The sequence below is a fragment of the Cololabis saira genome, chromosome 19 (assembly GCF_033807715.1).
Source record: "Cololabis saira isolate AMF1-May2022 chromosome 19, fColSai1.1, whole genome shotgun sequence".
Classification (NCBI taxonomy): domain Eukaryota; kingdom Metazoa; phylum Chordata; class Actinopteri; order Beloniformes; family Belonidae; genus Cololabis; species Cololabis saira.
Window position 1 is genome coordinate 36,712,719 of NC_084605.1, and position 24,625 is coordinate 36,737,343.

Consider the following 24,625-nt stretch of genomic DNA (forward strand, 5'->3'; position numbering starts at 1 on the left):
TGAACTGCTGTAAGACAACACTTTCTCACCTGGTGTCTTTTGTGCAGCAGAGAAGAAACCTCTGTTCTCTGGAACGACACACGGACTGATGCTGTACGGACGCAGGTCTGGAGAGGAAACGGGTGCTTGATCCCATTTCTCTCTCTTCTCTGTTCAGAACTTACTGGGAGTTCACTGGGAGACATTTGTGGTTTCCCCAAAGTACCATATTTTCTGGACTATAAGCCGCACCTGCATACAAGCCGCATCCGCTCTATTTAAAAAAAAAAAAAAATATGCAAGCCGCAGATATTTCTGTTGTTAGATTAGATATTTACTACATGTACAGAAGGATTTTGAACTGTAAATGATGTACATGTTTGTACCTAAATAGATCCTTTCCTAACAGTGTCTTTTAACACGGCAGCAACTTTGCTGATTAAAACGGGACAGAACCAAGAGAAAATAACCGGTATTTATTATCTATTTATCTGTTTGAAATCTGCTTCTACCTACTTCTTTCTGCTAAAGAAGAAGTAGCGTATTCTTCTTTGCATTTATTTTGTCTTAGTTTTGATTCTAATTCCGGTTAGAGCGCCCCGAGCGGTGGAAGAAAAATCCACAGAATAGCTGCACCTTTGTATAAGCTGCATGGTTGAAAACCTATGAAAAAAGTAGCGGCTTATAGTCCAGAAAATACGGTACTTAACTTCCCAAAAAGTCCAAAAGTAGACAATTGACGGTTTTGAATTGGCTCTAAAACTTGTGAAATTCTGATGTGAATCATTTTTTTTATTTTTTTTTAACACCATTCCTTATCAGGGATTTCCATGTAGCTGCTTCACAGGAAACAGATGAGATAAGTCTGAGCGCTGCTGCACAGCCAACAAGCTGATTAAGTCCCCCTTGCTTCCATTCATGGACTTCCCAGAGTGTTCACTGATGCACAACCGTAAGCCAGATTGATGTGTCAGTCTCGGAAAGTAAAGCTCAGGTTTAATTTGCTTGAGTTTTCTTTTTTCCTTTTTTTTTTTTAATCACCTCCTCCCTGCACATTTTTCATGTCATTGTCAGGTGATATAATGAATGTTAATTTGTCAGGTGCCGTCAGTGTGTGATCCTTTTAACAATAATGTCATATTCTAAAAAAGGGAGGCACATCCATGAAGGTTTGTGTCATGCTCAGCTGCTTTATATTATTGACTGGAATTTAATATATCAGGTGGTTGGAAGTAATTACTGTCCTTTGCAAGGGGAGAAATATAATTAAAATTCCAAATGCAGTTTTTATATTGTGAGAGCTGTCTCCTGTCAGGCAGGAGTTTGTGCCAGAGAGGAGACGGGCACACACTCCGGTGTTCTGGTGTAGTTGGACCTAGGGCTGGGCGATATGGACCAAAAGTCATATCTCGATATTTTCTAGCTGAATGGCGATACTCGATATATATCGATATTTTTTCTGTGCCATAATTGGGGTTTCCCCCAAAGCATTATAGCATAGCATCTCTGTTAGCATCTCTGTTAGCTTCATTTTTTCTGAGGCAAACCCTTAAAAAAACAGTCAGTTTTAATACAAAGCCTCGTGCCAAATGTCACACAGTTACCTTTATTAACAGAGGTCTGCACAATATCAAAATGTATAAAACAAATGAAATAAAAATAAACTGCCTGCATATATAAAATAAAAATGCTTCTTGAATAAAATAAAACAAATATTCCTTTCCTGCATAACAATTACATTAAAATACACTGTGCAATTAATACAATGTAACAGTAACAGGCAGACTTTTCCACTGAGGTTGACAGTTGTGCAAATAACAAAACATTTGTGCAAATCTCAAATAAAACATTCAAGTCAATTCGTCACAAAATAAGCTATATCAAAATTATATATATATATATATATATATTTTTTTTTTAAATCGATATAAACGATATTGTCTCGTACCATATCACGTTTGAAAATATATTGATATATATTAAAATCTCGATATATGGCCCAGCCCTAGTTGGACCTGATGGGAACAAGGTAGCTGTGCTTCTCCTTTGTGAGCTGCATGGTCTCTCTGCACTGCAAATAATGCAGGGCTGTGCTTAGAATAAAGATGTATTCTAGTCACTGTGTGTGTCCTCACCTGGCTCTTGGTGTGACCCTCCTACAGACATGCACGCTGACTTAAAGATGGAGTTTGGTCCTCCCACCCACACACGCAGCACTTCCAGCAGATCTTACACAATTAGAGCCGGTGCAACTGGGCTGTAGGAGTATCCTGATACTGCTGCTGATGTTCTACTGCTGGGGATGTTGGTTAGAGGCTTGAAGATGTCATGAGATACCAAATAATATTAGGAGTTAAATACTTAAATCTCCAGACTTTTAACAGATCCAGTGCCAGTTGTGTTTAGCACTGCAAGGAACTGCTTTTGCTGTTTTAAAAACATGTGACAAAGGTTCAAAAATGTTGACACTAGACGTTGATCTTTTCATGAGGGTTCACAGGGGGGTTTTATGCAAATCAGCACAAAGGACTTCTTTTTTCTTTTCATTTGAAGTAATATGTTCGTACTTTTCAGAAGTATCATTGAGCTCTTTCAGGCTCCCGTCCTTAATATCGTCAAAAAAAACAGCCAAAGTAACTTTTCATTCCCGTCCCTGTCGTCTCTTGCAACCACTGAAATTAGCCAAACCTATCTTTTGAGCTGAAAAATGTAAAAAACAAAAACAAAAAAAAACAGACTGTTGGTGCAGCTTTAAAATGAGAAGAACATGTCTAAACATCTAAATGGTAGAAGGGTGAAAAAGATCAAAAGGAGCAAAAGAAACGGCCGTCAATGATACTAAAAATATTCAGCAATAGTTTGAAGTAGAACAATAATACAAAAAAATGGTTACTCAAAACGTTCATACAACACTGATGGAAGACACATTTATTTGACTTTTCCTGCTTTTTTTTAAAGCTTCCCACAGCAGGTCCTGTTCTGCACACTGATCAAAACGGCTGTCTCGGCCAAGGCGCTCTGCAAAAACAATGTTTCTCCTTGGTCCAAAAATGGTTCAATAATAAATTGTCCATACATTTTTCTGCTGGATGCCTTCATGACACAAGCCTCCCTTAGGTCTGGGACCAGGATTTATAGAATCACCGGCTCGTTACCCGTTAGTAGCTGGATTTTTTGCAGCGTGGGTGGCAACTTGGGGTTTTCTTTTGTTTTATTTTGGATCCCCATTAGCGGACGCAAAACGCCAGCTAATCTTCCTGGGGTCCATGAAGATTAAAAGTACATTCACATAAAAGTACATTTACATATATACATCATATAATACTTTACACTTTAAATATATGAATACATAAATAAATACAATTACATCACTCCATTAACCTCACCCACATCATTACATTAGCAACGTCACTATAGTGGTAATTATCACAATTTCTAACTACATTGAGCTGTATATTTCATACACTATACAGTACATCACAAAATGTACAGGACTGTAAAAAAGAAAATTAGAATATTGTGATAAAGTTCATGCAATTAAAAAAACAAAAATGTCATACATTCTGGATTCATTACAAATCAACTGAAATATTGCAAGCCTTTTATTATTTTAATATTGCTGATCATGGTTTACAGCTTAAGAAAACTCAAATATCCTATCTCAAAAAATTAGAATATTCTGGGAATCTCAATCTTAAACTGTAAACCATAATCAGCAATAATAAAATAATAAAAGGCTTGCAATATTTCAGTTGATTTGTAATGAATCCAGAATGACATTTTTGTTTTTTTAATTGCATTACAGAAAATAAAGAACTTTATCACAATATTCTAATTTTCTGAGACAGTCCTGTATATTAAACATATATATTAGACATGTATGTATGCATGCATGTATGTCTGTACCAAAATGGAACCTTTTTAGTTGCTTTTGAAAACTGTCTCTGCTTGTTGCTTTAGTAACGGCACATGGCAACTGTGAGATAAATCTGGACATAGAAGTTATTTTCATTGCATTTATCTTGGTAAAGGACTGGAAACATGCTAACTGCTAACTTGTCTTGTCGTGTGCTCATGTCTGTCTTTGGAAAAGGTTGTTTTTGAGTACAGGCAGTTTGGTTGTTTAGACACAATTCTATTCCTGAATAATGTTAGTAAATGACGTGTTAATCTGTCCTCTACTTTCATCCAGGTGAGATCACAATGCATTTGGTCAACACCCTTTCTCATAGAACCCCCGAGTGCAAGGGGGTGCAGTCACACCCCCCAAGAGATTTCCACACACGGTGGCTAGGGATCGATATGCCCTTTTGGTTGTAGAGCAACCGACTCTACCCACATATCCACCAAATAGTGTTGCCATGGTGATGAGGGGACGTATCCTACTGGACAAAACTGACAGATTTTTATCTGATCTCGTATCCGTCACACAGTTTAAAATCAAATGAAAGTTTCATACATGGGATGTACATCAAAACCAATCGCTCTTGAAGCATGAGTGATCAATCACGTTCCATCAGATGTAATTGAGAAATCATGTGCCGTCTTGTGCCCTGCACTAGCGTTGTGTGAGGATTGTTTCACAACATGTGAGTTTCACTGTATTTTGTTTTCATTCGTAGCTGCGGTTATCAACTTCATCCACACCTGAGCAGCGGCAGAAAACACAGGGATTTGTGGGAAACCGACAGCTTTGCTTTGCCCCCCTCCCTGTTCTCAAGCCTCCTCATCCTCCTCTGAATGATTGACAGCATGCCCATCGTGTCTGCCAGCACAGGTAGGTGCAAACATATGCTCCATCTACATTTTCATCCTCTGATGGTGCTTTTCATGTGCTTATAAATAACACATAACATAACACATAAATAACACGTAATTCTGGTTTATAAATATCAATAAAACAAAGGAGGTTTAAATGAATAGTCTTTGGATTTGCAGTCCAGCGGAAGAAAGATATCCAAGATATCTGGGGCCTCATTTATAAAAGAGTGCGTAGGATTCATACTAAAAGTGCACGTAAACCCAAAAGCCGGAAAAATGGCAGACGCCAAAAAAAATCCTGATTTATAAAACCGTGTGCACGCACACTTGCATGCAATGTTCTCTTTATAAATCACAGTCCTGCTGGAAGGTTGCGCACGTGAATTCGCCTCATACCCCGCCTTCTACACGCCCACTGTCTACCAAGAATGGGTAATGCGAAGCACCTGGCGACTGTATTTGCATATAAATGAGCCTGCTGAGCATGCGCAGCGCCTGCTGCAGCCTGTTTCTGCTGCGCGTCAGGATGAATGAGACGTGTCAAACCGGTGTTGTGCCAAAAAGTGATTGCCTGCCAGAATCTGATTTCTTCTGATTTCTGGCCGCGGGAGCGCGCACAGCAGCCGTTGAGCGATAGCGCTAAAACGTCAGAATTTCAGATTATGAAGCTCAAGAATGAGATCAAGTCATATTTAGGCAGAAACAACTTTTAATTTAACTGTATTTGGCCTTCAATCAATTTTTGGCAGGTGAAAATGCCTATTTTGTGTTGTAATGGTCCTTTAAAAGAGTTAAAAGCAATCCTGTGAGCTCTCGTATTAATATTATGAAGCTCAAGAATGAGATCCAATCATATTTAGGTAGAAACAACCTTTCATTAACTGTATTTGGCCTTCAATCAATTTTTGGCAGGTAAAAAGGGGAGAAATCAGATTCTGGCAGGCAATCACTTTTTGGCACGACACCGGTGTTCTACCGAGGTGTCCTACCTCGGCAGAACATACTACCGTACGATCCCCGTTTCTTTTATCACAGTTTCTTTTTTTTCAAAGGCTTTTTCATGCAAATAGACAATTTAATAGCAGGAAATCAGAATGTGCTTCCACATAGATCTACGTGCACGACGCTTCGGCGGAAGAAAATACCCCATCAGATCACGCTTCCACATAGACCACGCTTCCACATAGACATCAACATTTATCTATGTGGAAGCGTGATCTGGTAGTATTTTCTGCCGAGGTAGGAGAAGTATATCATTTCATCCTACGGGTAGGACGATTGGCGGAGGTAGGACACCTCTGCAGAACACCGGCTTGGGTGTACATGGATCTATAAGTCTGATATGTGATGACATTAACAGTATGACATGAATCTGGCTTCATTTCACCACCTCTCCATCTGCGTCGCCAGTTCCCCATATCTTCAAAATGTTCCTACGGGAGGATCAGGGTTGGCGTAAAGATACACACATTTTTCGGTTAGTTTTTTCTTTTTAAATCCCAACCTTTGCGTAGAAGGTGGCTTGCACATCTTTCAAGCCCTGTTTTGTGCGCAAGCACACTTTATAAATGAGGCACCTGATTAATGTACGTTTTTAGCTGATGAAGGAAATGCTTGTTGCGTCAACCCCAGGGCTGCATGAGACCCTGGCCCTGCTCACCTCTCACCTCCACCCTGACGCCAACCACAAGGAGGACCTGGTCTTCCTCAAAGATGTCTTCAGCGAGAAAAGCCTCAGTTACCTCATGAAGGTAGAGGGCAGATATTTCATGTATTCTATTGCTGTTTTTGTAATCCCCATCTTGTTGTTGCCTACACGTTATATTTGTTTTCCTGCACGAGTGTTCACATCTGTCCTGGTTTTTCTGATTCGTTGAAGATCCATGAGAAACTGAAGCAGTATGTGAAGTACAGCCCCATTCCTGTCCTACACAGCGCCTCCTGCTTGGCTGAGGACGTACGTGCAATCACATTTAATCTCAAAACATACAGGACTGTCTCAGAATATTGGGATTTTCTGTAATGCAATTACAAAAACAAAAATGTCATACATTCTGGATTCATTACAAATCAACTGAAATATTGCAAGCCTTTTATTATTTTAATATTGCTGATCATGTCTTACAGCTTAAGAAAACTCAAATATCCTATATCAAAAAATTTGAATATTCTGGGAATCTTAATCTTAAACTGTTAACCATGATCAGCAATATTAAAATAATAAAAGGCTTGCAATATTTCAGTTGATTTGTAATGAATCCAGAATGTATGACATTTGTTTTTTTAATTGCATTACAGAAAATAAAGAACTTTATCACAATATTCCAATTTTCTGAGACAGTCCTGTAAATAAAATAAATTTAAAAATGAATATCTCTGATTTGGCTCCTCAGCTGGCAGAAGAGCTTCAGAACGGGCCGCTGGACGATGACGAGCAAGAACTCCTGCTCCTGCTGAGCACTCCTCACCTGAAGGTACACAGTGCATTTATTTATTTCCTTTTATCACATAAAAATACTGGAGTCTACTGGACAGTGCCCGCCTGTTCAGACCAGAAACTACGTAATTCCCTCTGAGGTTTGAGCTTTTTAACGCTGCCTCTCATTTCTCCCACCCAGAGCTGCTCTGATTCTCCTGTAAGTTGATTATTGATCACATAACACCAGCTTTGGAGCCTTTTTGCTTCCTTTCTCCATTCCCTAGACGCATGAAAGACTGCCAGTTTTCCTCTGATCCAGTGATCATGTTCAGCTTAATGGCTTTCTTGGGAGCTGTGGGGAAAATTATGGTTGTGAAACTTGAATGTTTATTTGCAGAAGTAACAGTTAAGGGATGTTAATCTTTGTGCATTTTGTGGTCTATTTTCATTCATTTTGTGGCCTTTTTTCCCCCTCTTGCATTTCTGTGTTCTGTCACACTAAAGTGTCAGTGTATCTATGTGTAAATGGCTCATGCAGGCGGTGCTGTCGGCTCACGACATCGTGGCCCAAAAGAAATTTGACCCAGTGCTTCCACCGTTGCCTGAGGATCCGGACGACGACCTGGAGGAGGAGTCCGTGAAGATCGTCCGTCTGGTTAAGAACAAGGAGCCGCTGGTGAGATGCCTCAGGGTGGAGAAAATGACAAAATAACAACTTGTCATTCTCTCAAAAGTCAGGCTTTTTTGGTTTCGTATTCCCATTTATTTACTTCATGCTCAGTTTAACCACTTAGCGTGGGAGTGAGAGGGGCAGGGTAACGGCCCGGTCAGGCGGGGGAGAGGTTTGTCCCTCAAGGAGCCTCCCTGGCCCTGCCCCTTCTCAACCTTTCCCAGACCCTGCACCCCAACCTGGGGCTTGCTGATTGGGCCGGAGCTTCGGGAGCTGCGTGCTGGCCTGCGGTCCCCACCCCCGGTCATCCCGTTGCTGCTTCCACCTGCCTGCAGTCCCCACCCCCGGTCATCCCGTTGCTGCTTCCACCTGCCTGCGGTCCCCACCCCCGGTCATCCCGTTGCTGCTTGCACCTGCCTGCTGTCCCCACCCCCGGTTATCCCGTTGCTGCTTCCACCTGCTTGCGGTCCCCACCCCTGGTCATCCCGTTGCTGCTTCCACCTGCCTGCAGTCCCCACCCCCGGTCATCCCGTTGCTGCTTCCACCTGCCTGCAGTCCCCACACCCGGTCATCCCGTTGCTGCTTCCACCTGCCTGCAGTCCCCACCCCCGGTCATCCCGTTGCTGCTTCCACCTGCCTGCAGTCCCCCCTACCCCCGGTCATCCCGCTGCTGCTTCCACCTGCCTGCGGTCCCCACCCCCGGTCATCTCGTTGCTGCTTCCACCTGCCTGCAGTCCCCACCCCCGGTCATCCCGTTGCTGCTTCCACCTGCCTGCGGTCCCCACCCCCGGTCATCCCGTTGCTGCTTCCACCTGCCTGCAGTCCCCACCCCCGGCCATCCCGCTGCTGCTTCCACCTGCCTGCAGTCCCCACCCCCGGTCATCCCGTTGCTGCTTCCACCTGCCTGCGGCCCCCACCCCCTGTCATCGCGTTGCTGCTTCCACCTGCCTGCAGTCCCCACCCCCGGTCATCCCGTTGCTGCTTCCACCTGCCTGCGGCCCCCACCCCCGGTCATCCCGTTGCTGCTTCCACCTGCCTGCAGTCCCCACCCCCGGTCATCCCGTTGCTGCTTCCACCTGCCTGCAGTCCCCACACCCGGTCATCCCGTTGCTGCTTCCACCTGCCTGCAGTCCCCACCCCCGGTCATCCCGTTGCTGCTTCCACCTGCCTGCAGTCCCCCCTACCCCCGGTCATCCCGCTGCTGCTTCCACCTGCCTGCGGTCCCCACCCCCGGTCATCTCGTTGCTGCTTCCACCTGCCTGCAGTCCCCACCCCCGGTCATCCCGTTGCTGCTTCCACCTGCCTGCGGTCCCCACCCCCGGTCATCCCGTTGCTGCTTCCACCTGCCTGCAGTCCCCACCCCCGGCCATCCCGCTGCTGCTTCCACCTGCCTGCAGTCCCCACCCCCGGTCATCCCGTTGCTGCTTCCACCTGCCTGCGGCCCCCACCCCCGGTCATCCCGTTGCTGCTTCCACCTGCCTGCAGTCCCCCCCACCCCCGGTCATCCCGCTGCTGCTTCCACCTGCCTGCGGTCCCCACCCCCGGTCATCCCGTTGCTGCTTCCACCTGCCTGCGGTCCCCACCCCCGGTCATCCCGTTGCTGCTTCCACCTGCCTGCAGTCCCCACCCCCGGTCATCCCATTGCTGCTTCCACCTGCCTGCAGTCCCCACCCCCGGTCATCCCATTGCTGCTTCCACCTGCCTGCAGTCCCCACCCCCGGTCATCCCGTTGCTGCTTCCACCTGCCTGCGGCCCCCACCCCCGGTCATCCCGTTGCTGCTTCCACCTGCCTGCAGTCCCCCCCACCCCCGGTCATCCCGCTGCTGCTTCCACCTGCCTGCGGTCCCCACCCCCGGTCATCCCGTTGCTGCTTCCACCTGCCTGCAGTCCCCACCCCCGGTTATCCCGTTGCTGCTTCCACCTGCCTGCAGTCCCCCCCACCCCCGGTCATCCCGCTGCTGCTTCCACCTGCCTGCAGTCCCCACCCCCGGTCTTCCCGTTGCTGCTTGCACCTGCCTGCAGTCCCCACCCCCGATCATCCCGCTGCTGCTTCCACATGCCTGCTGTGCTGCTGACGTCCCCGACCCCCCAGTCTGGCCCTCAGCAGGAGGGTCCCCCCTTATGATCCAGGTCCTGCTCAAGGTTTCTTCCCTCCTAAAGGGGAGTTTTTCTTGCCACTGTTTGGTTTAAGGTTTTTCTCCCACTAGGGGAGTTTTTACCTGCCATTGTTTATGTAATAATTGCTCGGGGGTTTATGTTTATGTTCATGTTCTGGGTCTCTGGAAAGCGTCTAGAGACAACTTTTGTTTTATTAGACGCTATATAAATAAAATTGAATTGAATTGAATTGAACTTAGTCAGCAGAGAAGCAGGTTTGGTTCTAACTGGTGCAACATGTGACCAAATACAGTTCCATGTTCTTCTGCACACCCACTCATCCCACCGATCACACTTAATGTGCGGAAGATTAAAATCTGATTTAAGGCTGGATCTGTGTTGCGGAGCAGGGAGCGACTATCCGGAGAGACGAGGCGACGGGTGCTGTGATTGTGGCCAGAATCATGCGGGGAGGGGCGGCCGACCGCAGCGGTGAGTGCCGTTGATCGTTACTGTCTGCTGGGTCCTCTGAGTTATGTGGGGAATAAAAAGGATTAACAGCACAGCTGCAGCAAAGGAGCACATGTAAATGACACTGTATCTCCTATAGAGCGAAGTGCAATAATCGCTTTCTCTTATTCGCTGAACGTCCATCTCCTCGGGGCTGCTGCACAGACAGAGAAGTGAGGAGATTACTCTGTGTGACCCTTAAACAGCCGACACACATCAAATCCTTGAGATTAGTGCCATGAGATTTTATACTTGAGATTACAAATAAGGTCTGCTCCTTCTAGTTGCCATGGAGATCCTGTAGACATCATGTCTTATTCATTTATTTATTTATTTATTCACTTATGCCTGATACTTTTAAAAAAAAAATATACAAAAACCAAACTTGCTCCTACAGTACATGCACCGGGAATTTGTTTTGGTTCCAAGTGGTTTGTTGTGCTGTTTGCAGGTCTGGTTCATGTCGGGGATGAGCTCCGAGAGGTCAACGGAAACCTGATAACGCACAAAAGGCCAGACGAGATTAGTCAAATTCTGGTAAAGAGAAAAGTCCTTTCCACCGCGGGATTATACAAGTTAAAAAGCAGTGTGTGGGTAAATCTTGGGTGTATGATGACAATACTGTTGTCTTTGATGTCAGTCTCAGTCTCAAGGATCAATCACCCTGAAAATCATCCCCGCTGTCGCAGAAGACGACAAACTGAAGGAAAGCTGGGTGAGGACTCTGCTGTGGCGTCTTCTCTTGACTCCACATCCACCCCATCTCTGAGGAGATCCGGTTATTTAATAGATAGTGAGCATGTCGTATCACTGACATTGGTTGCTGTAAAACATAGACTCTATCCATTTGTGGATATGTATGAATCATCTCGTTTTCGAGGGGGTCCAACTAAAAACATACAACACAATACAAAACAGTTATATACAACATACATAACACATAATACATAAGGCTCCACTGGTTTATTGATTTCTTTTTTGGTTAAATTTTAAGAAGAAAACACTCACATAATCAGTTACCTACGTAACTTCTGTTATTGCTCAATCCCTAACTGGCAAGTCAGTGCTGAGCATTTAACTAATGGTCCAGGCTTATAGATCAGTAACTAAACTGGAGTTTTGTTGGAGTTTGGGGTCATCATCCTGTTGGAGGACTCATGACCTGCAAGCGCAGCACATTTCACTCCAGAATGTCTTGAGACGTCATTGCACCTGCACTGATTCAAGACACTCTGTGATTGACGCAGCAAAGCAGCTCAGCAACATAACTGAGCCTTCTACATGTTTCACATTATGAACAACATTTTTCCAGTTTTGATTCCTCATGTCCAAAGGACATCCTCCCAGAAGCTTTGTTGTTTGGGGATGGTGTGATCTGATGCTGATGTATCTTGACACTTATCTTGAAACTCTTGAGTTGCTCTAGGATCATTGGTTACTTTTCATATTATCAGTTTTCTCTTCCTCTGATAACACCTTTCATATTATCAGTGACTTTCATGGATGCAGCCACATCCATGAAAGTCAGCTACAGTCCAAACGTCTGAATGAAATTTGCAGCTGTAGTCTACGGTGGCCGACAAGGGCCAAACTGCAACAGCCTATTGCGTCTCAGTTAAGGAAAACGGCTTCAAGTACAGAAACAATTCAAATTCACAAACTCAAAAGGAGGTAGAAAAAGAGGAACGTGGTGCAAATGAAAAAACGTGCTGCAAAAAACAAAGACAAATGTAGCATCATCAAACGCTGCAAATAAAGAAACGATGCAAAGCACAAAATGATATAAAACAAGAAACCATCTTTAAAAGAAAAACGCTTCATAACCGGTCACTACAACTGGAAGTGCTGCAAACCTGCAGGGGGCGCTTTCGGTTGTAGTGACCGGTCATGAAGCGTTTTTCTTTTGAAGAGGGTCTCTTGTTTTATATAGTTTTGTGCTTTGCATTGTTTCTCTTTTCTCTTTTTGTACCTTGTTTTGAGTTTGTGAATTTGAATCATTTCTGTACTTGAAGCCGTTTTCCTTAACTGAAAGGCATTAGGCCGTTGCAGTGCGTTTGGCCCTTGTCAGCCACCGTAGTAGTCACATAAACATCAAGCTGCTCGGAATTGGTCTTCCAACCTTTCCCTACGTAACCTCTCCTTTCCTTTCTCTGGTCCATGTTCAGCGTGGTGAACGCCACCACACCAAAGAGCAGAGCGACTTTTAACTATTTTAAATAGTCAGACCGACTGATTGAAGACACCTTTGGTGTTTGTTACAGGACACACTTTAGTTCAACAGGTCATAAGGTCACGTTATTTTTAGTTTTTTCTAGTTCCGCGCTAGTTTCAGTAGTTTCTTTTTTTTTTTCTTTTAAATTATTGTTTTAAAAGACAATTAAAAAGCAGTGTCTGTTTTTCATTCAATCAACTTTCAGTACATGACTTGTTATTACGTTTGCCAGTTTCAGGTTATTTTAGTGGCCCTTGTGAGTTTTCCTTTCTTTAATTAAGCGTTCCAGGTGTGTAGCTCTTAGCAGTGATTTTGTGAGAAAAGGTGCCAATGAGTGCTTGTCGTATTTGCAAATACGACAAGGACTGTCTCAGAAAATTAGAATATTGTGATAAAGTTCTTTATTTTCTGTAATGCAATTTAAAAAAAAATAAAAACAAAAATGTCATACATTCTGGATTCATTACAAATCAACTGAAATATTGCAAGCCTTTTATTATTTTAATATTGCTGATTATGGTTTACAGTTTAAGATTAAGATTCCCAGAATATTCTAATTTTTTGAGATAGGATATTTGAGTTTTCTTAAGCTGTAAGCCATGATCAGCAATATTAAAATAATAAAAAGCTTGCAATATTTCAGTTGATTTGTAATGAATCCAGAATGTATGACATTTTTGTTTTTGTAATTGCATTACAGAAAATCACAATATTCTAATTTTCTGAGTCAGTCCTGTATATCAAACTGTTCCTTTTCAGTACCATAGTTTCTAACGGGATATTTCCCTCTTGCCTAAAGGTTTATCTCCGGGCTCTGTTTGACTACACGCCTTTTGAGGACAAGGCCACGCCTTGCCAAGAAGCCGGACTTCCATTTAAAAAGGGCGACATTCTTCAGGTTGTCACCCAGGAAGACGCCACCTGGTGGCAGGCCAAGAGAGTGGGGGAGTGTAACCTGCGGGCCGGACTCATCCCCTCCACGCAGTTCCAGGAGAGGTGAACAGCCTTCCCAAAGATGTTCATGTGCATGCAAGACACGTAACTGACTCTCGATGTGTTTTTCTTTAGACGCCTGAGGTATAGAATGAAAATGGGTTCCCTACCCGGCCCTACGTCCCCCAAAACACCCACATGTAAGCAAGCACCACTAAACTCCAGCATGAACACTGCTCTCTCAGGACCAACAAGCAGAAATGTACAAGAAGCTTACATTGCAGTCCGACCTGCGGGTCAGATATAATCTTCGTGAGGAGATGCAGAAAGAGAGATTATAAAAAGACATGAGGTTAATCTTTGAAAATAGATGAAATATTAATCCAAATTAAAGGCACAAAAGGCAAGTCTTGACGTCTATCAGCTGCACAACATTAAAGCTGAACTTTTGAACTCTTGTTGAGCTTTATTGGTATTGTAAAAATACTTCATCTGAGTTTATAAAGGAATTTCTCCTAAATCGGCTTATGCTCTATAAGCTTGATTAAACAGATCTACTTAGCGTCATCTATAGCACGGTAGATGCAGAACAGCAGATATGAGAGTAACAACAATGAAACTCAAACGCTTGACTCTTTTAAGAAGGTGTTTTGAATTGAGATATATATTCAAGATGACATTTTCCATTGTGTGACTCTACAATAACATGTGCATTATTCTTGCATTGCTAACCTCAGATGTGCGGATTGAGAGAGGTACGTTACCAAAACCTCATGTTAGAAATCATCTCATATCCCTGTACCATGATGCTCTGCGGCCTGTTTCAGAGAGGAGTGTAGCACCCTATAATGTAATCATTTCCTATAATGTAATCATTTCCTGAAAATGTAATAAAATTTGCACTTAACTCAATCGAAAATGTAATAAAATCCAATAATGTAATAACTTCACCAATAATGTGATAAAATATCCTGACTGATATTCTAATAACATTTTTACCGATAATGTAATACCTTATTACGTTATTGGGAATTTATTACATTTTCAGGTGGGTCTTTTTTTTTTCTCCCCAAAACTGATAATGTAATACTTGACAAATAATGTAATATATATGTTCATTTTCAGTCCAGAGTTCTACATTTTGTGTTTTAAGTATTTAAGAATGTTATATACACTGGATTTGAAACACCAGAATGACTATTGGGTTAAATTCCAGACTTTGAGTAGCATGTAATAAATTCCCAATAACGTAATAAAGTATTAAATTATCGGTAGACATGTTATTACAATATCTGTCAGGATATTTTATTACATTATTGGTGAAGTTATTACATTATTGGGTTTTATTACATTTTCGATTGAGTTAAGTGCAAATTTTATTACATTTTCAGGAAATTATTACATTCTGGAAATTATTACATTATAGGAAATGATTACATTATAGGAAATTATTACATTATAGGAAATGATTACATTATAGGAAATGATTACATTATAGGGTGCTACAAGGAGGTTTAACAGAAATACCAAGATGAGAATCTCATAGTTTCCTGAGTTCCCAGAGTTTCAACACCTCAGTGTTTGTGTCAAACCAGGTGTTTAAAGTCTGTTCATTCAACTGAACCACAACTTCAAAAAGCCGTCATTAACGTAGTTGGATGCTGTGGTTCACCGGGGCAACCGTCAGCTCCACAGAACAGATGCTACTTCTCCTCGTTAGAATTACAGCTTTTCCTGCATCATATCAATCTGAGCGCACATTTCAGCAGAAAAGTAACACGGTTGCAGTGGCGATGGAAAGCGTTGGCACGGGGGACAAGTTGTAGAGTGACTGAATGTATGATTTAAATCTTAAACAACTGTTATAATATCGCATGAGTGAGCCTTTCATGTAGGTGGACTTGTGCTGATAGAAAAAACAAAATAAAACGTGGAAGCATTTAAAGATTATGTCGAATAAGGTAACTCAAATGGTTCATGGTTGTCACTCCCTTTTTAATTACATTTTGCCCATAGTAAAGGAATAATCATTTTAAGGAGCTTTGACATGTAATAACAGAAATCCAAAAGGAAAATGAATTCACTCACTGAGGAGGGAGCGAGAGCAAAGAAAGAAAACATTATTGACATTATTAACCATATCACTTTCCAAATCATGTACCCAAAATCCTGCACAATTCTTCATTTAATGGCTCTCTCGGGCTTGTGGCCAGGAAATAGCTACCAAGGTACAAAAGAAAAGAAAAGAAAGGAAAACCACACTGCTTGAGAGGAACAAGGGTGTTTTTCTTACAGATACTACTAGCGTGGTAGTAGGTCTGGCATCCCTGTGAGAAAACTCCATCACCATGATGGGGGGGTTGTGATGCAGGGATGAATAAGAAAAAGCCATTCTGATAATCAATATACTTCCCTGGCACAAATGCAGCACCATTCCAGTCAGTGCTGCGTCGTCATCACTGAAAGGGCATCATTGCTCACGTATGCGAGACCTTTTCCCCGGTGAAATGAAACCTCTCAGCCTAATGAAGAGGAGTGTTTATGGACCAAACCTGCTCTCTAACAGGTTGCATTCAGAGTAATGGCGCTTTTCCACTAGCACCTACTCAGCCCGACTCGGCTCATCACGCATCGTCCCGGGTGAAGCTGCTGTGACGTACTCGATTGCGCAACACCTTTGTTCATGTCGGCGCTGATGAGAAATCAGCTGGAGCCGCGAGCGGCTGAGAGTAAAACAGAGCGCCTGGTGGATCTGATCGTTCCTTATCGCCCGTCTACATCCCTTTTTAATTCTCTCGTCAGCCACCAGGTTTATGAACATCTGCACCTCAGAGTTGGATCACCAAACAGACGTTTGCGCTGTATAATAAAATCACCGCGAGCTGCGAGTCGCTCTCGCGCTGACTCCCGCTTCCTGATTTAAACGTCTGACGGCCCCTAACCCTAACCCTAACCCGACCAATCAGTGGCGAGGAGGGTGATGATGTCAGATATACTGCCGACTCAGCCCGGTTATGGCACTTTTCCACTAGTACCTCCTCAACTCGCTTCTACCCACCACGCCCCCGTCTTGCACTTTTCCACTACGGGCCGAGACGGGTGGAGCCGTGCCAAGCAGATCATTTTTCTGTATCTATTCTGCCGAGGTTCTAACCGGGCTGAGCCGGGACTATTTCTGACGTCACCACATTACAGGCCACTGATTGGTCGGGGGGCGGGGCCGTCATCACCCTCCTCGCCACTGATTGGTCGGGGGGCGGGGCCGTCATCACCCTCCTCGCCACTGATTGGTCGGGGGGCGGGGCCGTCAGACGTTTGAATCAGGAAGCGGGAGTCAGCGCGAGAGCGACTCGCGGCTCGCAGCGATTTTATTATACAGCACAAACGTCTGTTTGGTGATCCAACTCTGAGGTGCAGATGTTCATAAACCTGGTGGCTGAGGAGAGAATTAAAAAAGGGATGTAGACGGGCTGTTTTACTCTCAGCTGCTGGGTGGCTGCTGCGCGGCTCCAGCTGATTTCTCCGAGTACGTCACAGCAGCTTCATCCCACCCCCCCCCACTTCTCACCTGGCTGTGGAAAAACAAACGGGGACAAAACGGGTGAAGCCGGGATGAGGCGTGACGAGCCGTACCGAGGCGAGTCGGGCTGAGTAGGTGCTAGTGGAAAGGCGCCATTAGAACCTCGGCAGGATAGATACAGAAAAAGTATCTTCTTGGCGCGGCTCCACCCGCCTCGGCCCGTAGTGGAAAAGCACAAGACGGGGGCGTGGGGGGTAGAAGCGAGCTGAGGAGGTACTAGTGGAAAAGGGCCATAAGTTACCGTGGTAACTACATGTTTGAGTTAACCGTCTTTCTCAGGGTTAAGTTGGCATCCTCTTTGAAACAGAAAATGCAGAGTTTCCTGTCATCTCAGGTTTACGTGCGTTTGCACAAAAACTGCTTTCTTAAATGGGCTGCGAGGTGTGAAACACAACAACAAAACAACATGGAAAATCACAATATAAGAAAAAACACAGTGACATGTCACAGAACAGAAAAGGCAGTACCAGTTTTATTTTGCAGTTGATTTTTGTGACTGTATTTTCTGTGTTGCTTAGTGGTTTTCGTGCAGTGGTTTTGTGTTGCACATCTGGGGTCCACCATGGCTTTTTGGATGAACTGCAAATACAGACGAGCTACTTGAAATTCACCACTCTGACCACTTGTTCCTCAGCATTTGGTTGTTTTTTTTTTGTTATTTATTTCCTGAATTTGCAGGTACTGCTATTCTGCATGCCTCTTAACTGTAACTGCACTTCTTGCATCGAAGCCCCTTCAACATCTCCTCTTCCCCTCCTCACCTTGTCTCCTCTTCCTGCTTGCCATCCCACAGAAGACTGTGACAGTAAAGCAGCCCTGAATGGAAAGGATGTAGGTGAGGAAGCACAACTGGAATGTCCACAATCACCGCACCATCACTCATTTGCTCAGTCTGTGTGCTAATTCAGACTTTCTTTTTGAAGCTGCAGATTGTAATTGAGGCGTTAAAGTGGATTGGTGTTGACCTTTAGTCGCCTTGTAGAATAAGGGCAGATGATAACATTGTTGTCCAAATGTTGCTGAACCTCAGCTCTCCATTTAGCACATTTTTTAAAAACTAAAAGAAAGTCTTTTTGCACATAGAGTATTTATTAACTGAGATATGTCTGTGTTTGACAGACTTCCTGATTGTCTGTATGGATTTGTGACTGTGTGTGTGTGTGTTTTCTTTTCTTTCTGTGGAGTAGTTTCAACCAGGGGCCTCATTTATAAAATAGTACATCGGTTTCACTACAGTATTAACATATTCTCTTCACCAAAAATATGAATTTGTATCTCAAATCCCGAAGCGCTACTGGTAGGTAGACACAATTATTTCCTAACCATTTTTTTTTAATTTGGCATATCATCAGCCACTAAAAAAAAGGCCTGTCACATTTTTCTCAAGGTTTTAAAAATGAGATGTTATTTTTATAGCCTGTACTTACAACAGGAAGAAAAGTTTTATTGCCAGACTTGGCCAAATGAACCATTTAAGTCAGGTGACTTAAGACGGTCAGTGATGAGGAAGTCGTGTAAATAAAAGTACTGATCCCAAACTGTGCTGTTAATCAGGAAAATATACAAAAAGTTCGTATTTAATCAAATGTAATTTGTGACAGCTGTATTATAATTGATTTTAAGTAGTTTCATTATCAATTGGACATGAATACATACTGTGTGAAGCGTCATTGAAAGCCTCTATGTAGCAATACCACCACTGACCACATGGGGGCGTAATTATCTGCCGTGTTCCCAGAAGAGCCACTGACAATGAGTGGGGATGGGCAGCACATCTTCACTACTGTTGTATTATTTCTTGTGTATCCCCATTTTAAGCATTTTTCATTAGTTTATTTATAAAGCAAGCGTCCTAACTTTTGCAGTTGTTATAAATGAGGTTCTTGGTCTTTACAAGCTGTCATACAGATACCAGATATCATGATTTTAGTAGAAAGTTTCTACCAAAATCATGAGCAGGGGTCTACAGTCGATTTTTATTATCACATGACTTATTTTTTGAATGTTTTTTTTTTCATTTCTTTTGTTTCGTTTGTTTATTTTCTTTAAAGGAGGTGAATTACGCCCTTTTTTCAAAAGTTGCCTTTATCTCCCGAGGGCCTTAGGAAATGTTTGAGGCATGTTTTAGTCATTATACTAGTAGTATAATGAATGTAGTAACTACATAGAAACAATACAGAAGCTCCCTTTTCAACCACGTCTTCTTAGCTGTGTTCACAGCAGCTGGTTTTAGGGCTGGAGTGCACGACTTAACTCCACTCCACCATCCTCTTCTGCAGGCTGCACTTCCTTTAACAGCTGTTCAACAGCTTCAGTGACGCAGCAAACGCAGCAGAATTAGGTGAAGATCAAGAGACCACCCCAGGCTGGTCTTCAGCAGGAGGGTCCCCCCTTATGATCCAGGTCCTGGTCCAGGTTTCTTCCCTCCTAAAGGGGAGTTTTTCTTGCCACTGTTTGGCTTGAGGTTTTTCTCCCACTAGGGGAGTTTTTACTTGCCATTGTTTATGTAATAACTGCTCGGGGGTTTATGTTCTGGGTCTCTGGAAAGCGTCTAGAGACAACTTTGTTGTATTAGACGCTATACAAATAAAATTGAATTGAAGAGAAACTGGATCATTCTCCTCAGATCTGTGTCTCTGGTGGCACAGCACCCTTAAATCTGGAGTGCTCACTGAATGATGTATTTTTAGACTTTAGTGGTGCCAGACAAGTGGCAGGTTATAGTGACAACAACAAAATATGACTATATAGTCTATAATTAGAGCACACAAAGTACAATTTTATTCAATATATGTCCCCTTTACGACGAGTATCTGCATGTTATAGGGCGGGGGTCGGCAACCCACGGCTCTAGAGCCGCATGCGGCTCTCTAGCGCCGCCCTAGTGGCTCCTGGAGCTTTTTCAAAAATGTTTGACCTTTTTTTTCCTTTTTTTTCTCTTTTTTCTTTTTTTCTTCCTTTTTCCTTTCCTTTTTAATCTCGACATTTTTCTCGAAATTTTGACTTTTATCTCGACATTTCGACTTTTTTCTCAACATTTAGACTTTTTTCTCAAGATTGTACTTCAACATTAATCTTGACTTTTCGACTTTTTTCTCGAAATATCGACTTTTTTCTCTGGTGCATAATGAAAAAAAAAACCTTCCCCCAGTTATAACTAATATAGAAACATGCAGCATGTGTTTGTCTTCATTCTAAGGCTTATACAAGACTTACAAGACTTTTCATTTTTTGCGGCTCCAGACATATTTGTTTTTTGTGTTTTTGGTCCAATATGGCTCTAAAACATTTTGGGTTGCCGACCCCTGTTATAGGGGCTGTGAGCCAGATTGACATGTATGTACAGCTCTTGATTGGATTTCATTGTATGTTTGTGCATCTATGGGTCCCGGAGGATATGCTTGAAGGAATATGTAGCTCCATTTACTTTTTCCTGTTGTCCCTCCTCAAAAACTACAGTAAAATCTCTCAGCACCAGGTGGATGAAATGCTAAAACTTTTGATAGTGACTGCAGAGATGAAACTCGTTTAACTTTTCTCTGATGGATCAGAATCACAGATCCACCTCGCGCAGCTTTCGTGGATGTGATTCATGTTCCAGGATTTTGTTAGAAAAAGGTAAGACTGGCGGTTGAGTCGTCCGGCGTGCAGCAGCCACCCAGCTTCTCGGCGTGTTTGTGGCCTCATGGCTTCTCTCTGTGCATCACTAGCGGCCTGTCCTCGCCCCACATAACGCCAGCGCTGTCCGTGTGCTTAAATGAGAAGTAAACGCAGCACATGCATGGCTTCCACGCTTTTATTGTGTAAAGGATGTGAGCTGGCTAAATAAATGGTCTAATATAAGCTTTTAGTTTCTCCCAAGAGTAAGGCGGCCCCTGCCATCTGTGGCCATGCTTTCTCATGGGATTTTTACTCAGGTACTCTTACTGGTTTCTTATGATGTTGTTCACTGTTTGTGTTGTGTGATGTGCAGCACAGGACTTTACTTTTATCAGGCAAAGGGAGTAGTCTGATTTGACGTTGTGTTAAAATTTGTCTCTTAAAGTCAGGGTGCCATAGTGTGAGCTGTTGTGTTTTTATTTATAAGGACAAGTGTGGAAGTCTTTTTTTTATTTATTTGATGACAGGGACTGTACATGTGGATGAACACAGGTGTAAACATGTATGGTTATAGCCATAGGCTAATTTCCACCATTCGTCCCTGCGGCAAATCTATGCCAAACATAAAACATAAAATCAGACACCAGCAAACAAAGAAGACAAGATATAGCGACGAAAGACAACATTTAAAAACACGACTAAGCTAGATAAAATCAATAAGAAATAAGAACATGTTACAATTGATACCAGTAAGTGACCGTCATGTTTAAAGTGCTAAGTGCTTAAATGCAAGAGATTACAAGTGTTAATGCAGATTATACATCGTCCCATTATTTCTTTAAAGTGCTCCAATGCTCAGATGTATAAAGTGCTAATGCATATTGCACATTGATTTATATATTGGCATTTATATTCAAAGTTAACTTGCATTATCTGCCCGATTCCACGTTTCCACCGCAGCCAGCTTGCGTAGAAGTTTCCGCCTCAGGAAAGATCGCCAGGGTTCACCAGGAGAAGCACAAACTCCAGACGCCAATCACCCAGAGTTCCTCATTTACGAAGAAGTCACACAATATTTGGTGCATCCTGCTGAGAAGCCCCGCCTTATAGTCCTCATAGGTAAGGACATGAAAAGATGACATTTTCAGAAAAACTGAAGACACAGCAGACAGGATGGTTGCATCTAGATGTTTTCATCGTGTTCTCACAGGTTCATTAGGAGCTCGGATCACTGAGCTCAAGCAGAAGGTGATTGCCGAGCATCCTCGATGGTACAGTCTGGCTGTCCCTCGTAAGTCTTCTCCACTTTTTTCATTTTGGTCGTATACAGGACTGTCTCAGAAAATTAGAATATTGTGATAAAGTTCTTTATTTTATGTAATGCAATTAAAAAAAACAAAAATGTCATACATTCTGGATTCATTACAAATCAACTGAAATATTCCAAGCCTTTTATTATTTTAATATTGCTGATTATGGTTTACAGTTTAAGATTAAGATTCCCAGAATATTCAAATTTTTTGAGATAGGATATTTGAGTTTCTTAAACTGTAAACCATGATCAGCAATATTAAAATAATAAAAGGCTTGTAATATTTCAGTTGATTTGTAATGAATCCAGAATGTATGACATTTTTGCATTACAGAAAATAAATATCACAATATTCTAATTTTCTGAGACAGTCCTGTATATAATGTTAATATCTTCAGGTTGACACAATAAATGCAGGTTTACTCTGAGTTGCGTGACTTGAGCATAGAAACATGCACGCACCAGCCAGTGTCTGACTGTTCCCACCCCGTCTCCTGCAGACACCACCCGGGCCAGGAAGAGTCACGAGAGGGAAGGAGTGGAGTACCACTTCATCAGCAAAGCAGCTTTCGAGGCCGACATCCACAATGGCAAGTGAGTGTTGGAAACCATAAGGTACAATATTGACATCCCAGCATGCACCAGGGTTTCAGCCTGTGCAAAATAATACACTTTTCTGATTCATTGATTGTAGTGTTGCGTTTCTACAGGTTTATTGAATACGGGGAGTATAAAGATAATCTGTATGGAACCAGTTTGGAGTCCATTCACAGAGTTTTGAATCACAATAAGATGTGTCTAGTGGATGTGCAACCAGAGGTTAGTATCATAAGTAATTACATTTTACATTTACATTTAGTTTTTATGATGAAAATATGTATTTTGCTAAAAGCTAATGTGCTTTGTCTGTAGTTTCATGTGTATTACCATGTCCTTAGTAAACTGCTGACCAACTGACGCATTCATTAAAGACGTTAATTCTTACATCTGCTTCCATGAAAGTAACTACTAAGATCAGCTAACAGTTGCTCTAAAATGAGACACAAAAAGATTAGAATTTCTGAAGAATACCAGCTGTGAATAACAAGTTTTATGAGTCACGGGTCTAAAGTGGATACTGAGTTTCCACTTGGGTGTACTTTCCAGGCTCTGAGCGCTCTCCGAACAGCCGAGTTCAAACCTTTTATCGTCTTTGTGAGGCCTCGCATCTATGATGGTCAAAGAAAACAGTTTGGCTCCTCTTCCTCTCTCAGTGCAGGGATCACAGTGAGTCATACTAAACATGCTAGTTGGGACAAAAATAACTTCACATCCAAAAAGATCTATTTTTTTCCCCTAACATCTCAGCGTCAGTACTGAATCTACGGAAGAGTATTAGGGCCAGGCAGGAGAAAAATTTAAATATTTTAGAGGAAGATTTTTTTTTCATTATGCACTTCAAGAAAAAAGTTGAAATGTCGAGGAAAAAAGTTGAAATGTCGATTAATGTTGAAGTACAATTTTGAGAAAAAAGTCGAAATGTCGAGAAAAAAGTAAAAATTTCGTGAATAAAGTCGAAATGTTGAGTAAAAAGTCGAAATGTCGAGAATATTGAAGTATAACTTCGAGAAAAAAGTCGAAATGTCGAGAATATTGAAGAATAATTTCGAGAAAAAAGTCAAAATGTCGACTTTATTCACGAAATTTCGACTTTTTCCTCCAAATTGTATTTCAACAATCTCGACCTTTCGACTTTTTTCTCGACATTTCGTCTTTTTTCTCGAAGTGCACAATAAAAAAAAAAATCTTCCACTCAAATTTTTTTTCTCTTGCCTGGTCCTAATACTCTTCCGTATGAATCGATGTTACAAAATGTGCACAAATTACTATAATTTCAGTCATTAGCATCCAAGCGTTGAACTCCCTTCCCCTTTGATCTCGTTAGGAGGAGGATCTTCAGGAAATGATCCAGTCTGCAGAGCGGCTGAGCGAGCGTTACGGTCATTGGGTGGACTACGTCCTGCTGAAGGAGGACCCGGCCAGTGCCTTGGCAGAGCTGCAGGTGGTGCTGGAGCGGGTGCAGACGGAGCCACAGTGGGTGCCCGTGAGCTGGGTGAGGCGGTAGGACGATGCAAGACTGCGCTGCAGCTCTGCAGGGATCCGGTCTTCACTGCCATGTCATTCTACCTGTCCGGGTGTGTTGTAGCAGAGTGGTGTTGATATTGTAAAAGAACTTGTTTTTTTTCCCCCATCAGTTTGGACATCACAGCCCGTTGTAGACGGATCAGTGAAAGTGACATCAGTAGTCACACAGAGCCAGTACTGGTGTACATATTGTATATAGCAAGAGTGCAGTGGTAGAATTAAGACTCTAACAGGCATGCAGGACCAAGTTTAAGGCTAATCATTTAGGATCTGTACTGATTTATGAGGTCTGTTAGAACAGCAGCAATGATGTGAAGTGCCATATTGATCATAAAAATAAAGAAGTTTGCAGACTGTGTCCCTACTGGAGACCTATTACCGGTTGTCATGGATCTGAAAGAAAATAAATGATCTAAACCACTATTTTT

The 24,625-nt window shown here is 42.6% G+C and overlaps 1 protein-coding gene across 1 annotated transcript in view; it reads left to right on the top strand.

Annotated features, from left to right (window-relative positions):
- Positions 1-24,609, top strand: part of LOC133419002 (MAGUK p55 subfamily member 3-like) — a 31,517-nt gene extending 6,908 nt beyond the window's left edge. Inside the window, exons 2-19 of the mRNA XM_061707981.1 lie at positions 4,602-4,756; positions 6,373-6,491; positions 6,620-6,697; positions 7,134-7,214; positions 7,698-7,835; positions 10,337-10,418; positions 10,888-10,973; positions 11,077-11,151; positions 13,448-13,644; positions 13,717-13,781; positions 14,319-14,336; positions 17,955-17,996; positions 21,722-21,880; positions 21,972-22,052; positions 22,574-22,667; positions 22,784-22,892; positions 23,220-23,339; positions 23,998-24,609. Coding sequence (XP_061563965.1) covers positions 4,720-4,756; positions 6,373-6,491; positions 6,620-6,697; positions 7,134-7,214; positions 7,698-7,835; positions 10,337-10,418; positions 10,888-10,973; positions 11,077-11,151; positions 13,448-13,644; positions 13,717-13,781; positions 14,319-14,336; positions 17,955-17,996; positions 21,722-21,880; positions 21,972-22,052; positions 22,574-22,667; positions 22,784-22,892; positions 23,220-23,339; positions 23,998-24,177 — 1,761 coding nt within the window. The 5' untranslated portion in view covers positions 4,602-4,719 and the 3' untranslated portion in view covers positions 24,178-24,609. The remainder of the gene's footprint in view (positions 1-4,601; positions 4,757-6,372; positions 6,492-6,619; positions 6,698-7,133; positions 7,215-7,697; positions 7,836-10,336; positions 10,419-10,887; positions 10,974-11,076; positions 11,152-13,447; positions 13,645-13,716; positions 13,782-14,318; positions 14,337-17,954; positions 17,997-21,721; positions 21,881-21,971; positions 22,053-22,573; positions 22,668-22,783; positions 22,893-23,219; positions 23,340-23,997) is intronic.
- Positions 24,610-24,625: the final 16 nt, after the last annotated feature.